This window comes from Haliotis rubra, unplaced genomic scaffold (assembly GCF_003918875.1).
Source record: "Haliotis rubra isolate DU_JTF1 unplaced genomic scaffold, ASM391887v1 Scf250, whole genome shotgun sequence".
NCBI lineage: Eukaryota > Metazoa > Mollusca > Gastropoda > Lepetellida > Haliotidae > Haliotis > Haliotis rubra.
Window position 1 is genome coordinate 1,070,146 of NW_025766559.1, and position 19,809 is coordinate 1,089,954.

The 19,809-nt window shown below is 41.7% G+C and overlaps 1 protein-coding gene and 1 long non-coding RNA gene across 5 annotated transcripts in view; one reads left to right on the plus strand and one right to left on the minus strand.

The window, feature by feature from the left end:
* The window catches only part of LOC124279501 (TWiK family of potassium channels protein 18-like), a 92,599-nt gene extending 75,364 nt beyond the window's left edge, over positions 1 to 17,235 (plus strand). For all 4 annotated transcript variants that reach the window (XM_046715330.1, XM_046715333.1, XM_046715332.1 and 1 more), the window contains 2 exons: positions 4,858 to 5,358; positions 16,066 to 17,235. In XM_046715330.1, coding sequence (XP_046571286.1) covers positions 4,858 to 5,358; positions 16,066 to 16,922 — 1,358 coding nt within the window. In that variant the 3' untranslated portion in view covers positions 16,923 to 17,235. The remainder of the gene's footprint in view (positions 1 to 4,857; positions 5,359 to 16,065) is intronic.
* Positions 17,236 to 17,856: 621 nt separating this feature from the next.
* LOC124279502 lies at positions 17,857 to 19,055 on the minus strand. Its single transcript, XR_006899388.1, has 2 exons — positions 18,771 to 19,055; positions 17,857 to 18,122 (listed from the first exon to the last, which is right to left on the minus strand). It is a non-coding gene; the product is annotated as an uncharacterized LOC124279502 (long non-coding RNA).
* Between the last annotated feature and the right edge of the window lie 754 nt (positions 19,056 to 19,809).

Below are 19,809 nucleotides of genomic sequence, written 5' to 3' on the forward strand. Positions count from 1 at the left end.
CCTTGCTTGTCGTAAGAGGCGACTAACGGGATCGGGTGGTCAGGCTCGCCGGCTTGGTTGACACATGTTCGGTTCCCAATTGCGCAGATCGATGCTCATGCTGTTGATCACTGGATTGTCTGGTCCAGAATCGATTATTTACAGACCGCCGCCATATAGGTGGAATATTGCTGAGTGCGGCATCAAACTAAACTAACTCACTCACTCAGACACCCAAACAAAACCGGAATGCACTTATCCCTGCAGATGAATTAGGCCAGCAATTCTGTAAACAATTCTGTAATTGTCACTTCACATACACCGTTAACGCACGTTTAGCAGTTGTAAGTGCAGATAGGTCGGTACGCTAATTGTAGTACTGATGGATTCTGATTTCGATGATGAATCTACATGTATTTGGTATTTGCAACATTCAAATTGCCAAACTAATCTTTAAATTGTGTTTGTATGCGAAAGTTATATCATTTAGTACAAGACAAAATATTATGGATGTCAACGTCTTCTGTATTCCATACACAACGTTTCTGGGCTTTTCCTTGTCCCAGACTTTTAATTACTTAATTGGATTTTATACTTAATGATGGTTATTTATTACAGACCGCCGCCATATAGCTGGAATATTTCCGAGTGCGGCGTAAAACTACACTCACTCACTCATGACTATCATATAACCCATGGAATGTTGTATTACATATTTTATTTCCCTTTTTGAAAAACGATTAATTCCATTTTTTTCCATGTGAAGCAAATGTTTCCAGCCTTGTTTAATACGAAATATATTAAATACCCACAGCGCTGGCCAAGGGAACTATCTGAGTGACTAATAAATATAGCATGATACAAACCAAAAAATCATTGTCCTTAGCTTCAGGGCGATATCGATCAGCACACACCTGCTGCGTTTATTGGTAAATCTATGATCGACCCCAGTCGATGTGACCTGTCCGCTGACTTTACATGACATTAAAATGTCCAACATCAGAATATATCGGGATTGGGTGACTCCTAAGTCGGGGTCAGCTTGAATTATGCGAGACGGGGTCGAACAATTAAGTCGGGAGGGGTGAGAGGACTGTGGGTGGGGGTTACAAGGCAGGAGAATTCACCTCCCGGTCAGGCCTTTCTACGGAATGCATTATGTAATAGTGTTAACCAGGCACCTGACATTTGGAAACAATTGCAACACTCAGCTGGGTACGACGCCTATAGTGACGATATTTATACTCACTGTGGAAACAAAATGAATACAATGTGCTAAGCCCAATGCTAGAATCCAAATGGTGTGGCTGAAATATTGCTAAAATAGAGAAAAAAATTACCTCACTCACTCATCCAATCACCCAGTCGCCCAGTCACTCACCCACTCACTCACCTACCCACTCACTCATTCACTCACACACCCACCCCCACTCACTCATTCACTTCACACACCCACCCACCACCTACCCACTCACTCACTCACTCACTCACTCACTCACTCACCCAATCACTCACTCACCCACACACACACACCAACCCACTCACTCACTCACTCACTCACTCACTCACTTTCACGAGACTTAAACATACGCCCTTGATTTTGCTGTCAGCGTAATGCTGCATGGTATCTCATTACTTACCTATTGTAACGGTACTGGCAATGTAATAGTATCGTATAACTAATGTGTTTTCGTGCTACGTGTCTTATTACCGTTATTTGGTGTCCAGATATTGCGCCGATATCGTGTTACCATCAATACATTGCTGCCAATGCATAACAGCACCAAACCCCTGGGAGCATATCCGTTATTGTTTGTTTATATGTTTGTTGTTTAGCGTTCAGCAACAGCCCGATATATGACGGTGGTCTATAAATAGCTGAGCCTGGACAAGAGCATCGCGTGATTATCATTATGAGCAATGACGCTATCTGTTGGGGTATGGTGACATGCATGTTAAACAAGGCTAACTGTTTATCCATACAGTAGCATTGACAAGCATATTCTATACATCTGGTAATCCATTCGATTACTTTGGAACGATCAATGGGGTTTCATTTGGTTTGTTTGTACCATAGTCGTGGTGGGGCGGTGGGGTAGCCTAGTGGTTAAAGCGTTCGCTCGTCACGCCGGGTTTGATTCCCCAAATGGGTACAATGTGTAAAGCCCATTTCTGGTGTCCCCCGCCGTGATATTGCTGGAATATTGCTAAAACCAAACTCACTCACTCATTGTAGACGAAAGTTTTGAGCCCAAGTCGTCTAGTGTGCGAGTGAGTGAGTTTACGCCGCTTGTAGCGATATTCTAGCAATATCCCTGCTGATATGTGCTTCACACATTGTACCCTTGTCGGGAATCGAACCCAGGTCTTTAATAAAACATAAACACAATTTAAACCCAAAAGGACCTCATGAAGATGGGAACCTTGCTTCATTTAGGACTTCAGCATTACAGAAAGGTCAGGGCGATAGTGAATATAATACAGTTTAGGGACTGTGAGACAGTCAAAACGCCTGTTACGGTGAGCCCTGCCAGATTAGATAGAACGCCTGACAGATGGTACTCATTTCAATCAGGTTTCCATGTCAGCTTCAGATGAATACGGCTGACATGTGCTCCAGCACATTTAAATTAGCACATGCACTGCTGGCAAAAGAAAGAATACTCTGGGAAATTGGATTTGATCGAGAAATAATCCAACTGTAACAATATAAGCTGGAGACAGTTGGCGAAAACCGAACTGCACGCTGAATTATACGGAGATATTTCGCAGTGATACAGAGCGCCATACCATGTCACTTAGACTTGCACAAGTCTCTAAGGTATTAATTAATAGTTTAAATGATAATTTCTATAAAAAATTATAAATTACAGACTGGGGTCCTGTCCCCTTTTCTAGACTTGCCTCTTTAAAGGATAGCATTACTATACATGCATGGGCTTAGCAATCAGTACAGACTTGGAGCATGGCTACCTGTCATTATGGCCGCCAGACTGGCTACTTATCAACAACTCCGCTTCAGTTACAGAGGTCATTGTGACCTGGGTTTGTCACGTGAGCAGTTTTTTGTCCATCATTTCTGACATGGGCAATGCAATGTGCGTGTCATATTTTTGTGTCAACCTGTTTTGGAAACCCATTAGCGTGGAAACCCCGGTTTTGAGGACACGTATGACAATACGGTTGGACGGGTATATCTAGAATGCTGTAACTCCATTAGATCTCTCTAGATCCAGTAGTTTTACTTTATCTTTGAATGTCGAGATATTTTCAGGATGTCAGATTTTTAAGGATGTCAGAAAAAACAACACTCGCTCAACAATTTACTAACAGTGTACGAAATTGTTCTTTAAAAAGTGAAATTGGTAATATAATTGGCGATGTGATGTTTCCTATTCATCCGGCGAACGCACGCAATCTGATTGTTCCACACGTGGTTGCCATGTTTACCCATCTTGTTTGCTATAGCGTAATTAGATTCTGGTCACTTCTGTTGTGAAACTCACATAGACAAGAAGGGACTTCCCCATGTAGCTGTATGTAAAATGTACATTGATGTATTTTATCTCATATTTGTTGATTTGTTCACTGTAAAATGGTGCAGTAACTGAACGTTTGAAGTGATCACCGAGGATCGTATCTTGCTGGAGACAGTGATCAGGAGATGCATGATGTACTCAGTCCATCCACTTAGTTGGTGTATAGAGGGGCGCTGGGGTAGCCGAGCGGTTAAAGCGTTAGCTCCTCACTAAGATCCGGGTTTGATTCCCCACATGGTTCAATGTGTGAAGACAATTTCTGGTGTCACCCGCCGTGATGTTGCTGGAATATTGCTGAAAGCGGCGTAAAACTAAACTCACCCACTCACTTGTAGGTGTAAAGAGCGGTAAGTAGCGTCACGTTGTACAATTTGCAGAGCCTATTTCTGGTGTCCCCGACGTGATGTTGACATATCATTGCTAAAGCTAAAGGCGGCGTAAAACCTATCTCACTCTCTCATCATGACCATTTGGTTTGTTTGTACAATATTAAAGGGGCGGTTGTTAAAGCGTTCGCTCGTCACGCCGAAGACCTGGGTTCGAATCCCCTACTCACTCAATTATTATGAGCATTTGGTTTGTTGGGACCATAGCTGGTAGGGCGGTGGGGTAGCCTTGTGGTTAAAGTATTCGCTCGTCACACCGAAGACCCGGGTTACATTCCTCACGTGGGCACAATATGTGAAGCCAATTTCTGGTGTCCCCCGCCTTGATATTGCAGGAATATTGTTAAAACAGCGTAAAACTTAACTCACCCACTCACCATAGCCTAAGGGTTAAACTTCATAACGCCCTACGTCAGTTCAGGCTTTCCTCATACACGCTGCGATATAACGGATATATTAACACGGACGCTGTCATTTTATGAACCATGAAACAACATTGCTTAAATAGAAGAAAGTAACTATGATATCATACCGCGAAGATAAACAATTGTAAGCTTCATCAACAATACAACAAAAGCGCATCACTTGTTTCAACATTGCTGACATGAATACATTAGCCCATTCAAGCTGTTCTTGTCTCTGTCGCAATGGTAGTGCTTTCCAACAACAAATGTCAGGGTTGTTATTAAGCATTTATTATGTATCCCGTTGGGCTAACCCTACACCTGTTGTTCTTTGAGTGCAATTACCCAGAAGCAATTACGAACGGTTCTTACATTAGTGTGTAAGCTTTCTGCGCAATGCCCTGAGCGAATATGGCACTTACGATCTACTTCTCAATATGACATGAGAGCATCTGTGGATGTTCTACCCACAGAGAACAGACACATCAGTTTACCATCACGTGTAGTATATAAATATATCTTACATTTTTCTGTCAATCATTGTTGCAGACGACAGCGCACGTGCGCGGCTAGCGAACGACTTAGATGACGGCTCCTTCACAATGGAAGAGGAAGACGCTTCCGGTTTAGCGGAAGGCAAGGATGGCAAAACAGCCAGCAGGGCTTGTTTTCTGAAGATTAAAAAGATTCTGAGGACTATTTACAGGGCAGTGTCCTCCGTTGTGGGGTTGTTAATCCTCCTGGTCGTGTACTCCGTCATAGGTGCTCTGATATTCCGGGCTATAGAAGCTCCACATGAAAAGGAACACAGAGACAACATAACGTCCAACAGAGAGGAGACTCTGGAGGTGCTGCAGGAACTGTCGTCCAATTTAAGTCGAGGGTTGGTGAACGAGACGCAATGGAATCTCATGGCAAGAGGGTTGCTGCTGCGGTACGAGGAGACGGTAGTCATTGCTCAAAAGAATGGCGTGGTCAACTCGACCAGTACTCCCACCTGGACGTTCTGGCAGTCCATGTTCTTCTGTGGGACCATCTACACCACGATTGGTAAGTGGACCTTTTCTGATTTTATAAAGTTTAAAATATGCCAGTGGCTTTTCTGAGATATGATCTGTTTGTCTTTAACTCCGAGGCCATTGCGTTCAAAAGAATAGGCACCGGGGCAAAGACTTTTATTGTCCTCATCCACTAATGGTTATCGTAAGATTGGACTACGATTGATCGAGTGGTGAGGCTTGGTGACTTGGCTGTTTCATCGTGTATCGATTACTTGGGTCATTGCTCATGGTTTCAGTCACCGTTTTTTCTGATTATTAACAAGATTCCGTCAAATGCTAGATTATATTATCTAACTGTGGCGTCATAACAATTAAATACTCAATCGTGATATTAGCTAAGCTAAGGTGAGGTGATATGAAAAGTGGTTCGGCATGTCTGTGCTTGCGTGCGTTTGCCAGTCTGGATTCATGACAATCCTATAGTGGAGACCGGCTGCGATGCCATGCTTCAGGTTGACACTGATACCCTCTCAGACACAGCACGTTGACTCTGAACCGACCATTCTTTGTTGTATTCTCCTAATGCGTGAGTGAGTGAGTTTGGTTTTACGCCGCTTTTTGCAATATTCCAGCACTATCACGGCGGGGGACACCACAAATAGGCTTCACACATTGTGCCCATGTGGGGAATCGAAACCGGGTCTTCGGCGTGAAGAGCGAACGCTTTAACCACTAGGCTACCCCACCGCCCCCATTCTCCTAATGCCCAACGCCAGGCAGGGTGACAACAAGGACCACATTTTAACGAATTTTGGCACGACGTGGCCTGAGGATCGAGCCACCGATCTTCAGTTCTCTTCACTACACCACAGATCGTAACTGTAGGGGAGGATATGTCGTTATAGTGTATGGCTAATCTCAGTTGCGTCAGTTGATCTGTTACATTAACACTGGGTAACGGGAGGCCAAGTCACCTAAGGCGCCGCAATTCGCTGTGCAGAGTTGCCTCCCTTCAAAATCCTGTGATCGTGGGTTCGAACCCCGGTTCGCCTCAAGTTTCTAACCTTTTCACCAATGTTTCATCAAAGTTGTAATATCTTAGACCAGCCTCATTTTGGATTTCCTACCGCACCAAGCTGACACGCCATGATGTAACTAAACCACTGCTCAACCCGGGACCCGTGAAGATCCGGGGTAGAATAGGTCTTCAGCAACCCATGCTTGCCACAAAGGCGACTATGCTTGTCGTAAGAGGCGACTAACGGGATCGGGTGGTCAGGCTCGCTGACTTGGTTGACACATGTCATCCGCTCCCAATTGCCAGATCGATGCCCATGATGTTGATCACTGGATTGTCTGGTCCAGACTCGATTATTTACAGACCGCCGCCATATAGGTGGAATATTGCTGCGTAAAACTAAACTCACCCACTCACTCAACCCGACGTTTAACCCAATTTGCTTACTCACGATCACTTCAGTATTAAGCCCTCCAAACACCTGTTCACACGCAGTGACCCATCGCCGACTCTAAATGAGATCATTAGCATTGTTTGTAAAGTGACGATACCCTTTCTACAAGCACTAGAAATCTCTGCTAAGCATTGCAGTTCACCTAATACGCAATATGAGATGACAATCTGCAATGTGGCCATACCATAATTAAGACTAAGATCTTCACATGGCACATCAAGCCAAATTAACCAACACATAAATGTAACTTACAAATATAAAATATTATTTACAACAGAAGTAGCTCATCTGACATAATGTCAGAAAGCGTTTCTCTATGTGTTGAGGTCTCACGATATTGTTTGAATTTTGCCGATTTAATCTGAGTGGTTTCACTCTCTCTCTACATGAAGTGATGTTTCAAAGTTATCATTGTTGAGCCAAGAACGTTCTTAAACCAATTTCCGGCTCCAAAGTAAAAATGTTGTTCTAATGCTTAACAAAAAAATCACATGTTCGTCTTTGACCTAAACAGACGAAGGCGACTTTTGCCGCCGTATTCATGCTTAATGGCACAAAGTGAGTGAGTTTAGGTTTACGCCGCTTCTAGCAGTATTCCACCAATATCACGGGCTTCACACACTGACTATGACATATACATGGGGGAGTTATCGGTTTCTGGATCCAGCGTGTTAATGTCAGAGACGGTATACTGTTACACACTTCTACACAAACAAAGAACACGGTGTACGACACAATACATAGTTGGGAAATGTCAATGTATAGAGTATCGAAAAGAAAATCCAGGGAAGATTACTCCAAGAACCATACAAACTTTCTTAATCTCTAAACTCTGTCGATTGTTCAGACATGCCGGGGCGGCCGGTGGGGTAGCCTAGTGGTAAAGCGTAAGCTCCGTATGCCGAAGACACAGGTTTGATTCCCCACACAGGTACAATGTGTGAAGCCCTTTCCTGGTGTACCTCGTCATAATATTGCTGGAATGTTGCTAAAAGCGGCGTAAAACTATACTCACCCACTCACTCTTGGCGTCATATATAAGTCTGTCTGGTTTCAGTATAATTACGTGAAATAGCATGTATATCTACAAGTGGGAATCTTCCATCTATAAATTAGAGTGAGTGAGTGAGTTTGTTTGAGTTTAACGCCGTTATATATTAGATCAGGTGTCAAAATGTCAAGGTAGCCTAGTGGTTAAAGGGAACCGGGTTCGATTCCCACATGGGTACAATGTGTAAAGCCTATTTCTGGTGCCCGCCACCGTCTTATTGCTAGAATATTGCTCAAAACGGCGTAAAACCATACTCACCCATTCACAAAATGTCAACACGTGTCTGCAAGGCCCTTTGACTAATCCGACAACTCGTTCTATTCACTGGGATGTCTAGAGTGGCATAACTGCCGCATGTAATTAAGTAATAATGTCAACAAACCAATCTACTTGTTCTGGCAATGTAATGTCACGGAAAGAGATGCCATTTGTCATTGAATCAGCAGCCGATAATGACGCTGCACCAACGCCCTAATTTGTCAAATCTGCCCTTTGACGTAGGAGGTATACGAACCATCAAATTAGGTACCCGCTCTCAGCACGATGGAATGTATACCGTAAAATTTGTGTAAAGCAAGAAATATGCTTTGAATGTGGCAAAATGTGCATAAGAGAATAATACACTTTGTTATGTGTTGGGTAGAATTTTCTGATGGTAAAATTGTTGATGATAGGCCCTTTCGTGTTTATGTTTGTTTTGTTATCTTAGCCTTGTTTTCTTCTAGCTGCATGTAAATATTCCTTTGATTGACATCAGTGTTAAGACGTGTCAGTCAGGTCAGTGAACCTGGCCTGGCCACTTCCCGTTAGTCGCCTTTTAAGACAAGGTGAGGTGAGGTGAAATTGGGTTTAACGTCGTGCTTGAAAATATTTCGCTCATATGACGACGTGCATGCGTGTGTATGTGTATGTGCGGCTGCTTGTACTAGCCTAGACTGAAACTGGTTTTATAGTGCTAGCCCACTGAGATACCATGCCGCAGTGAAGCATGAATACATTATACTGACACATTATATTGACTCCGAGCCGACCAGTCCTTGTTGTACCGAGCGCCAGACAGGGACCAACAAGTCCCATATTTTAACGTCTTTTGGTATGACACGGTCGGGGATCGAACCCGCGACCTTCCGCTCTCCGGGCGGACGCTCTAACCACTACACCACGGAGGCGGTCCTTTTAAGACAAGTATGGGTTGCTGAATACTAATTCTAACCCGGATCTTCACGTACGCTAACTGTTGACCTTGTATTGAGAGGGAATGTAGTTTTACGCCACTCTTTGAAGGAACTTCAGTTACAACATGGCTTGAGGTAATTGATGCCGGTTTAATAAAACGGATTACCAAATTGGTTATAAGAATAATAATGGATACTTTTAGCGCGCCATTATTCACCCTCTGGTACATTGTCAGTGCGCTAAACCCATAGCACGGTTGTTGATAAATTCACGTAGAACAAAACTGAATCCATTATTCAAATTCATGATGATACCAAGTTTCAGGAACGCTTTAACACCATAACTCTACACAACCGGACCTTTGAGAGACAGGGATTTGAAAGGGATGTTTGAGTACCTTCGGCGTGCCCGATACCGTTAGGTCAGTCCTAAATATCTATGATCTGCAATGCTTTATCTCTGGAATCCTGGAAGGGACATTGTCGCGATGTCGCATTGTCGCCCTTTGGTGGAATAGAAAAATATTATTCAAAACATGCGACATCGCGACATCGCGACATCGCGACAATGCTACAAATGGCCGAAATGTCGCATTGTCGCGCTTTGTCGCATTGTCGCATTTTGCTTTGGTTAATTTTGCCTCATTTTGCTTGTTTTGATCTCCCATCAGGGCGACAACGCGACAATGCGACAACGCGACAATTTCCCTTCCAGGATTCCATATTTATCTCCCACGTCTAGCAAACTCGCCTTAAATATAACCAGATACTGTTCAATGCGGCCTTTACCCAAATCACTCATTCTTCCCAACAACCATAGCCAACTTCAGTGCCAGTGGAAACATACAATAAAAACAACAAAAGCATTTCCATATACAGAAGAAACACATGGCGATTCCCACAATATCAGGAGAATACGTTTACGAATATCATGGTATGTGTTTACGAATAGATATCACAGAATGATGGGAAATGTGGAGTGGCCAAGTGGTTAAAGGGTTCGCTCGTCACGCCGAAGACCCGGGTTCGATTCCCCACATGGGTGTAATGTGTGAATCCCATTTCTGGTTTATCTCCCCGCCGTGATATTGGGTGGAATATTGCTAAAAGCGGCGTAAAACGATATTCACTCACTCACAGAATGCTGGCACAGGGTCCACACAGTCCACCCCATCACAGATGGGTATGTGTCGAGGGAACATCTCAGCCCCGTCCCAACACCACAACATTACACAGAGCTCCAGATAAGGGCCGTATCGGCGTATGTACAGATAAAAAATATGCACGATACGGTAGGAAATAATTTAGAAAACGTAGCAGATAAGCACCACAGCAATTGTGTACGGTCTTAGAAATTCAATCATTTACAGACGTATTTATCTGAAACATTATTGTTTTATTGTTTATTGACCTGTTTACACAAGAGTAGCAATGTTGTGGTGCATATATGAAACGAAACACACGATTACTGATACTCCATTAAATTCCATTCAGTACTCTAAATGTACTCTTAAGGTTTTCCAGTACTCCTGTATTGAAAAAATAAGGAGTACGTACTCCTGATGTTGAAAAATTATTTGGAGCCCTGATTACATATAACTTTAGGCCATGCAGGTTCACAGCGGAGGCAAGCAACATTAATCTCAGAAAGACTGTTGCTAAAAAATGAGCAAAAAACATGTGGGACGGTTGATGTCATGGGAAATTTGGAAACGCTTCGTTCACACAAGTGTTATTTTCTAATGCTCGTTTTATGACCTTCCCATACAGACCTCGGACCCCACATAATAGCTTATTTTCCTTCTGTACTCAAGGAGTAACTCCCTCAAACAGACACAATATGATTTGTTGTCTATATACAATGTGCAGGTTACGAAATGTAGAGTTGAAACTAGGAGCAATGGCAAGGGTCCCTCGTGCACAATATAATGAACAAATGGAAATGGTAAAAATGCACTTTAAAATGTCTAATGGCTGACAATGAGTATTTTGACTTTAGTGCGTCAACATCCGCTCTCCCATCACGAGAAAAACTATGAGCAAGATTAATTTTGCCAAATGTCTGCACTCTAATTACCTTCGTCTACCGAGAAAATCAGCGCTGGCGAAAAGTCGCGTTTGTTGGACAAAAAGTGCTGCGGAGATTGCAAAACTCGGCAGTTTTCTATTCTTTCAAGAAATATCTTCTATTAGTGATAAGGCCAATTAAATGTAAAACTAAGGGTAAATGTGACTCTATAATTCTTTGCTCTGGAATTCGTTGAAAGCATTATGAATGGTTCCAAACAAGTTTCAATACAGATATTCTGGGTTGTTTTTCTATCATAATTTGTAGTAACCATTATGTACAAATGATGGCAATAAACTATCCGTGAAAGTATGAAAACCACGGACCCCCAACAGAGCCCTTCGCCACACCGGATTCCAACAGCTGGCTATGTCGTCATGCATCAAACAAACAGGACACATTACCGTTGACCTACTTCCCATATGTTTAATGGGTTGAAACAAGGACGCGAGCGGGGATAACAAAACAACGGTGTACATGTAGTTGTTGAAATGCCTATATCCTGCAGCAGTAAAACTGTAAACATTGTTTTTCTCGCACACCTCAACCGTTGAACACAGCCATTTAGTAAATACACAGTCACAAATATATGTTTATTTTCCAGCACCGTTTCTAAAAAAATGTTTCTTCTGATTTTAGGAGACGGTTGATGGTTGTGTAGTTATAGAAACGCTTTGTAATAAGGATAATAAATGCTGCAATTTTTCTGGTTCTGGAAGTAATCTTCCCCTGGACGGGACGGTTCGATTTTCCACATGGGTTCAATGTGTGAAGTCCCATTTCTGGTGTCCCCAGCCGTGATAATGCTGGAACGTTGCTAAAAGCCCCGTAAAACTAAACTCACTCACTCACTTACTCCCCTGGGCTAGAGCTCACCCTCATCTCCCGTCGGGGCTTTGGGGTAGCCTAGTGATTAAAGCGTTCGCTCGTCAAGCTGAATTCCCGGGTTCGATTCCCTACATGGGTATAATATGTGAGGCCCATTTTTGGTGTCCCCTTCATTGATATGGCTAGAATATTGCTTAAAGCGGCGTAAAACCATACTCACTCATTCCCCACCAACGCTTCAGAAGATGATTTGAGCTGCATTGGCATTTCAACATTATATACATTGACCTTGCCCCATTATGTGTTGTGCTACATCCTGTTTCTTTGTTTCTTTGTGTGTAACAGCATACCGATTCTGACATTAACAAGCTAGATCCAGAAACCGATAACTCCTGCATGTATATGTCAGAGTCAATAAAAATATTTAGAGCTGGTCATGGGAAACGACTAAATGGGTCGGTTGGTAAGGCTAAAACATTTCAGGTGATCGTGATTTACTTGCGTAGATCGATGCTCATGATGTCAATCACTGGATTGTCTGAGACTTATTTACAGACCGCTGTAATAAAGCGAGAACATTGTGGTGTTAAACAGAATACATTCAAAGAAATACTTGACATATGACATTTTCAGGCAATTTATATTGTCACTAATTGGATCCAGCAATTTCTGAAATCGTAAATTATGATTTGACTGAAATACATTGACTGTAGCATACACACATGAGCTATCTTGTAGAACGATCTTGGAACATACACTGTACATGTGATTGACGTAATTAGGCCACTAGTACATTGATGTACATAATTATGTCATATCAGCTGTGTTATCACGTGTGTTTCAGTCATGAAATATTCATGCATCAGTGCAGAGCAATACATTGTTTAGGTTAACGGCAGCCTGGCTCTCTGGTATGTGGTATATCTGATTCCAGAGAAAACAGATTGTTTACAATGCTCCGTATTTACGAGATCTCTCAAATCGCCTCTTACGACCACACAGGTTGCGAGGGATCTGTTCTGACCGGAACCGTTTAGACAATATCTTGGAGCTCTGGTTCTGTTTTGGCGTTTAGCGTGTGTGTTTCTATCAACACACTGGCTTGTCTGTCCTGAAGGTACCCTTCCATCAAAACGTATGAGAGGGATAGGGTTCGGTAGTGTATGGTCGCTGATTACCATAGTGATGCATTGAAGCCGTGGTAGACTAACGCTTAGTCTCTGAATATATTAGTGATATGGTACATTAAATAAACTAACGGTAAATGTGAACCTATAATAATTTGCTCTGGAATTCGCCGAAAGCATTATGAATGGTTCAAAACAAGTTTCAATAAAGACACTGTGGTAAACTAACGCTTAGTCTCTGAATATATTAGTGATATGATAAATTAAAATTTAATGTAAAACTAACGGTAAATGTGAACCTATAATAATTTGCTCTGGAATGCTCTGGAATCCGCTGAAAGCATCATGAATGGTTCAAAACAAGTTTCAATACAGACACTGTGGTAGACTAACGCTTTGTCTCTGAATATATATAATTATGATGGAAACAAATAATTTCTTTTAAATTGAAAGCCCAGTGAGATGGGAGATTCAGAACCTGAGGACATCTAGACTTGCTTCATTTAGGGCTTTAGCAGCGCAGAAAGGAGTGAGCGGAAGGGGGGAAATGCGGTTCAGAGACTGTGAGACAGTCTAGGGCTTTGATTGTAACAATGTAGACAGACAATATTGTTCATCATCCAGGTCACATATATATACACTTTCATTTACCTTTACGATTGTGTAAACGTACATGAAATTCGAAACACACAGCTCTCTGGTAATTTGGTTGCACGAACTACCGTAAATGTTTATTCAAAGAGAACGAAGAGGCGTTCCAATACGTATACAATGCCAGTGTACATCTCTAGCCAGATGTGATGGTTAGGGCTTGTACAGCTTTATAGAGACCTGGTCTGTCTGCAATACATCTGAATTATCTTTTCTAAATATCATTGCAGGATTTCCTATTTCCAATAATCACATTTGCTTGTTCCACGTGAGTTATAGAAACTTAATGAAATTTGTGGGTTGGGTTAGACGAACATCTCGTCTCTGAAATAAACATATTTTACAGAACATGGTTCCTAAATTGTATTCATTAATATGAAAAGGAGGAGCCAAGACACTATTTTGATTTTCAGAAACTGTGGTAAGGTAGACTGGCCACATATTCTAGGCTGCATTAGATATATGCTCCTTTACATATGTATGCTTCCGGGTCTGTATGACAGACTAGGTTTAGGACTTGGCGTTACTTGTAACATTATGTACTACTATAGTGAGTGAGTTGGGTTTTACGCCGCTTTTAGCAATATTCCAGCAATATCACGGCGGGGAACACCAGAAATGGCTTTCACACATTGTACCCATGTAGGAAATCGAACCTGGGCCTTCGACGTGACGAGCGAACGCTTTAACCTCTCGGCTACCACGCTGCCCCGTCTCCTATTATAGCTTGTATGTTGCATTTAGTTTGTTTGTTTGTTTGCTGTTATGTGGGGTAGTACTTACTTTTAGATACAAGGAAATAGAAATATCTGCATTCGACACTGAGACCTGGATTCCACGTACCTGGTCAAAGAAACATATTTTATTTCGCTAATATTTTCTTCATGTCTATTCGTCATTATGTCTGTCTACTCGTTTTCTATCTCTTTCTTTTTGGGTCTTCCTTTATGTTCCTTTTCTACGCGTCTTAAATGGCTCTCTTTTTTTTCTATAAATCATCTTTGCCTCCTCCATACTTGCATCCTGTTTCTGATGCTTACCACCTGATCCAAGTTGGACAACCTCATTATCCAATCCGTTCTCAATGGAAATGAAGCCGTAATTTGGTAATTTGTTTCTCAAATATTGCATGCAAAAAACAATCCCTACAGACTTCGGTCATTGAAATCCGATTCTTGGGCGGAATTCCTTTCACATCAATGCATTGCAAACGTCTCCTAGGGGATGAATTAACACTGCTTTAACGCTTGGCACGTTTTCTCGCATAATGTCTTCTTTTACAAATAGCTATTTGTGATAATGTGATGGCAATCGACGGTCTGGTTATCAGTTTAAGGAATAAGCTACGAGCTCCGGGAAGACAAGGGTCACCTGTCTTGATGATGGATTTGTAGCGATACTTCACGGAAGACAAATGATAAGCAATTCCGACCTGCGTTAGATTGTATATTACCCTTAGACTGCTTTCTGGGGAAATGAATCAGAATATGTTTCACGAACACAAGTGAAGACATCAGTTCCACCTTGCTCAAAACATAATAATACACCTGTCGTATGTGCTTGTTAACGTATGGGAATGCTAATATCACTTTGTGTAAAGGGATCCTGAACGATGTCACGTCAAACCGACTGTGACGTCAGGAATAATGGGTAGTGCGCCGACACCTTGATATGACGACGCTGAATATAACATTGAAAACCAAACACTTCGAAAAACTCCATATTCTATTTTAATAAAAAACGTCAACGATACAATTTCAGAGTAATCTGTCAGCGCAATAAGGCACCACAGACCCCTCCCACGGCCATATTAGCCGATCTAGACACAGTACTCTGCAATTTGGGATGCCCTTTTTCTAATATGGAGGAATAAACATGGAATCATCGCTTCTTAGGTCACATGGAATTGCACTATTTCAGTTGAAATTAAGGACTATTCTACCACTGTATCAGTACCAATACATTTGGTACATGCGCATTACATGTTAATACATTCAATTGACATTATGTTATGTGTGTATTATGTTACGAATTCAATTTCCTCGGCAATGACATGAATTCATTCTACGTACAAATTCCATAGACCTGAGTCAATCATAGCTATTTTTCCATTTACTCGATCTTGATATAACAAGTGAAAAATTATAACTAAATAATCTATCCATCGTAAAACACACTCGGATATTCCGAAAGTAAACACAAGAGATATGTTCTCGACACTTGAACAGTTGAGGATACTCTAGTGGTATGCTTAAACGTTATTGCAGAATTGTAGTCTGTGCATAGGGGGCCAATCGCAACGGGCTTTAAACAGTTATACACTTTAGCCACTGGATTTATTTCTTCACTGAAAAGTTATGTTAAAATAATTTTATGTGTTTCAGGTTACGGCCACATTGCTCCTTCCACTGACCTGGGTCGTATGATGACAATGGTGTACGCCGCCATTGGCATCCCCCTTGCTCTTGTCTGTCTGGCTGACCTTGGGAAACACTTCACGTTGGGCCTCAAGCTGTTGTGGGCCTTCAGTAGACGCTACTGTAACTGCCGCAAGAAGATGAGGAACGCGCGGAGAGGTAAATACGCCACGGATGACGTTGAAGGTGACAAAGCCACGAAGACAATTGACGTCAAACCCGGTGACAAGGTGTACTACGGCTACAAAATTGATGACGAATTCAATATTCCGATTTCTGTGGCTATAGGGATTCTTGTACTGTACATCTTTCTCGGGGCCTTCATGTATGCTTTGTGGGAACGATGGTCCTTCTTGGAATCATTCTACTTTGTGTTTATATCCATCAGTACCATAGGATTCGGAGATGTTCTTCCTGCCCATCCCAAGTTTTTTCTTCTGTCGTCAGTATATGTCTTCATTGGCCTCTCGCTTGTGTCAATGTGCGTCAATGTGGCAATCGAGTTTTTCTCCAAGACCATTGATAAAGCTAAGGTGAATATCGACCGAGCTAAAACCAAAGCCAGGGAGAAGGCTAAAGAGGCCAAGGAGAAGATGCACGAGGTTTCCAAGACTATAGACCGAGCTAAAGATCGAGCTAAAGAGAGGGTGACAGAAGCTAGGGACAGAGTGACAGATTTTGCACACGTCAAAAGGAAGTCAACGCGAGACTCTCCTTCATCAAACAGAGGCTCCCCGTCTTCAGATGACGTCAAATCTGAGACGGCAACCCCTAAAAGTAGTCCCATTTCCGAAACTCCCGAGAAAACACCCACTACTACCTAGTATGTGGGTAGCGTATTTTTAAACCATGACATTCGTCCGTAAAATTGCTAGATACCAGTATGGTTGATGAGGAACACGTGGTGTTGGTTACCGTCTTCATAAAGTACCAACAAGAAGGATTATTCTGGATGACAGCTGAAATGTACCAACTATTCCTTGCTGATGACTAAGATGTCCTTCTGATTATGATTACAATAACGTCCGGTAATTCCGCGCTCCTAAGCACATCTATCGCAATGCGGCAACTAACGTCTCTTATTTTTGGTGGTTTACGTGGCTACACATGCTGGTATGCATCATATTTACCTAGAAATATAAGTTTTATTAACGACTATAAGATTCTAACGTTGCATTATGCCATACGGGCGTTCTGACGACATCGCTGTCCGGTAATTCTGCGCAGCAACTGATGCGCATAACATCCAGCTGGAGATCCGAAGTATGGAAGCGTATTAGGGCCAGATTATTTTCAAAAATCACTTATCAATATAAGGAAGAGTGTTTCATATTATATCCAATTATGAATAATGAAGAAAAAGGTTTAAAAGTCTGAAGAAAACGAATGTTCATAAAAATGTCAATTTAACTGTCAATTACTGTTATTTACTTACCTTTAGTGATTAAAAGCCAGTCCCTTGTAGAAATGTCCCTATTTTAAGCGTAAATGTGGTAGAAGACGATGTACCTTCAATACGAAAGTACGCTATTTGCAGCTGCGCAGAATTACCGGACTCGCTTGTACATAAACTGCACACAAGAACAATGATTATGTGTCAACATGAAACATACGACTAGATTTTATTTATTCCTATTTGATGAAAAACATGTCAATGTTGGTTACGTCTACATAACTCATTGGTTACGTCTACATAAATCATTCACAAGAAGGATGGATCTGTGTCACAGATAAAGCATACGACTAAATTGTTGTTACTTCTGGTTCATGAGGAACATTTCATGTTGATTTGGTCTGACAGTGTATATTAAATCACTCACGAAAAGAATGGTTCTGTGTCACAGTTGAACAATACGACTAGATTGTAACTATTCCTGGTTGATGAGGAACATGTCAACGTTCATCACGCCTACATAAAGTACAAGAAGGATGGTTCTGTGTCACAGTTGAACAATACGACTAGATTGTAACTATTCCTGGTTGATGAGGAACATGTCAACGTTCATCACGCCTACATAAAGTACCTGGTTGATGAGTTCTGTTGATCACAGTTCAACACGTACGGCTACGCCTATTGTAACTATTCCTGGTTGATGAGGAACATGTCAACGTTCATCACGCCTACATAAAGTACAAGAAGGATGGTTCTGTGTCACAGTTGAACAATACGACTAGATTGTAACTATTCCTGGTTGATGAGGAACATGTCAACGTTCATCACGCCTACATAAAGTACAAGAAGGATACAAGAAGGATGGTTCTGTGTCACAGTTGAACAATACGACTAGATTGTAACTATTCCTGGTTGATGAGGAACATGTCAACGTTCATCACGCCTACATAAAGTACAAGAAGGATGGTTCTGTATCACAGTTGAACAATACGACTAGATTGTAACTATTCCTGGTTGATGAGGAACATGTCAACGTTCATCACGCCTACATAAAGTACAAGAAGGATGGTTCTGTGTCACAGTTGAACAATACGACTAGATTGTAACTATTCCTGGTTGATGAGGAACATGTCAACGTTCATCACGCCTACATAAAGTACAAGAAGGATGGTTCTGTGTCACAGTTGAACAATACGACTAGATTGTAACTATTCCTGGTTGATGAGGAACATGTCAATCGTTCATCACGCCTACATATGAGGAACATGTCAACGTTCACAAGAAGGATGGTTCTGTGTCACAGTTGAACAATACGACTAGATTGTAACTATTCCTGGTTGATGAGGAACATGTCAACGTTCATCACGCCTACATAAAGTACAAGAAGGATGGTTCTGTGTCACAGTTGAACAATTCGACTAGATTGTAACTATTCCTGGTTGATGAGGAACATGTCAACGTTCATCACGCCTACATAAAGTACAAGAAGGATGGTTCTGTGTCACAGTTGAACAATACGACTAGATTGTAACTATTCCTGGTTGATGAGGAACATGTCAACGTTCATCAACGTTCATCACGCCTACATAAAGTACAAGAAGGATGGTTCTGTGTCACAGTTAACTGTACCGACTAGATTGTGCTTATTTCTCTTTGAAAAGGAACAAGCCGTTCTGGTTACGTCAGCATAACTTAATTGCAGGATGGTTGGTTCTGTTTCACAGACGAATTATACGACAAGATATACTCTAGTCCTGATTGATGAGGAACATGTCAGTGTTGAATACGTCTGCATAAATTGCAAGGAGGAAGGTTCTGTGTCACAGGTAAACTGTACCAACAACATTATTTTATTCCTTGTTGATTAAGAACATGAAGTTCTGGTTACATCCACATACATGTACATTGCTCACAAGAAAGATGGTTCTGTGTCACAGATGAACTGTACCAACAAGATTGTTTCTATTCCTTGTTCGTTAAGAACTTGACATCTACATACATTACTCACAAGAAAGATGGTTCTGTGTCACAGATGAACTGTACCAACTAGATTGTGTCTATTCCATGTTGGTCAAGAACATGACATCTACATACATTACTCACGAGAATGATGGCTCTGTGTCACAATTGAAATCTACAACTAGATTGTGTCTATTCCTGGTTGATGCGGAACATACAAATCTAGGTAATGTTTTCACGTGTTACACGGACAACTCACTGGAGTATTGTGCTATGGAATTTCAGGATCTTCACTGTGCCTGTAACTAATTTGTGCAATATCTCAGTGACGTCATTAATACCAGTGCGTATACTACTTT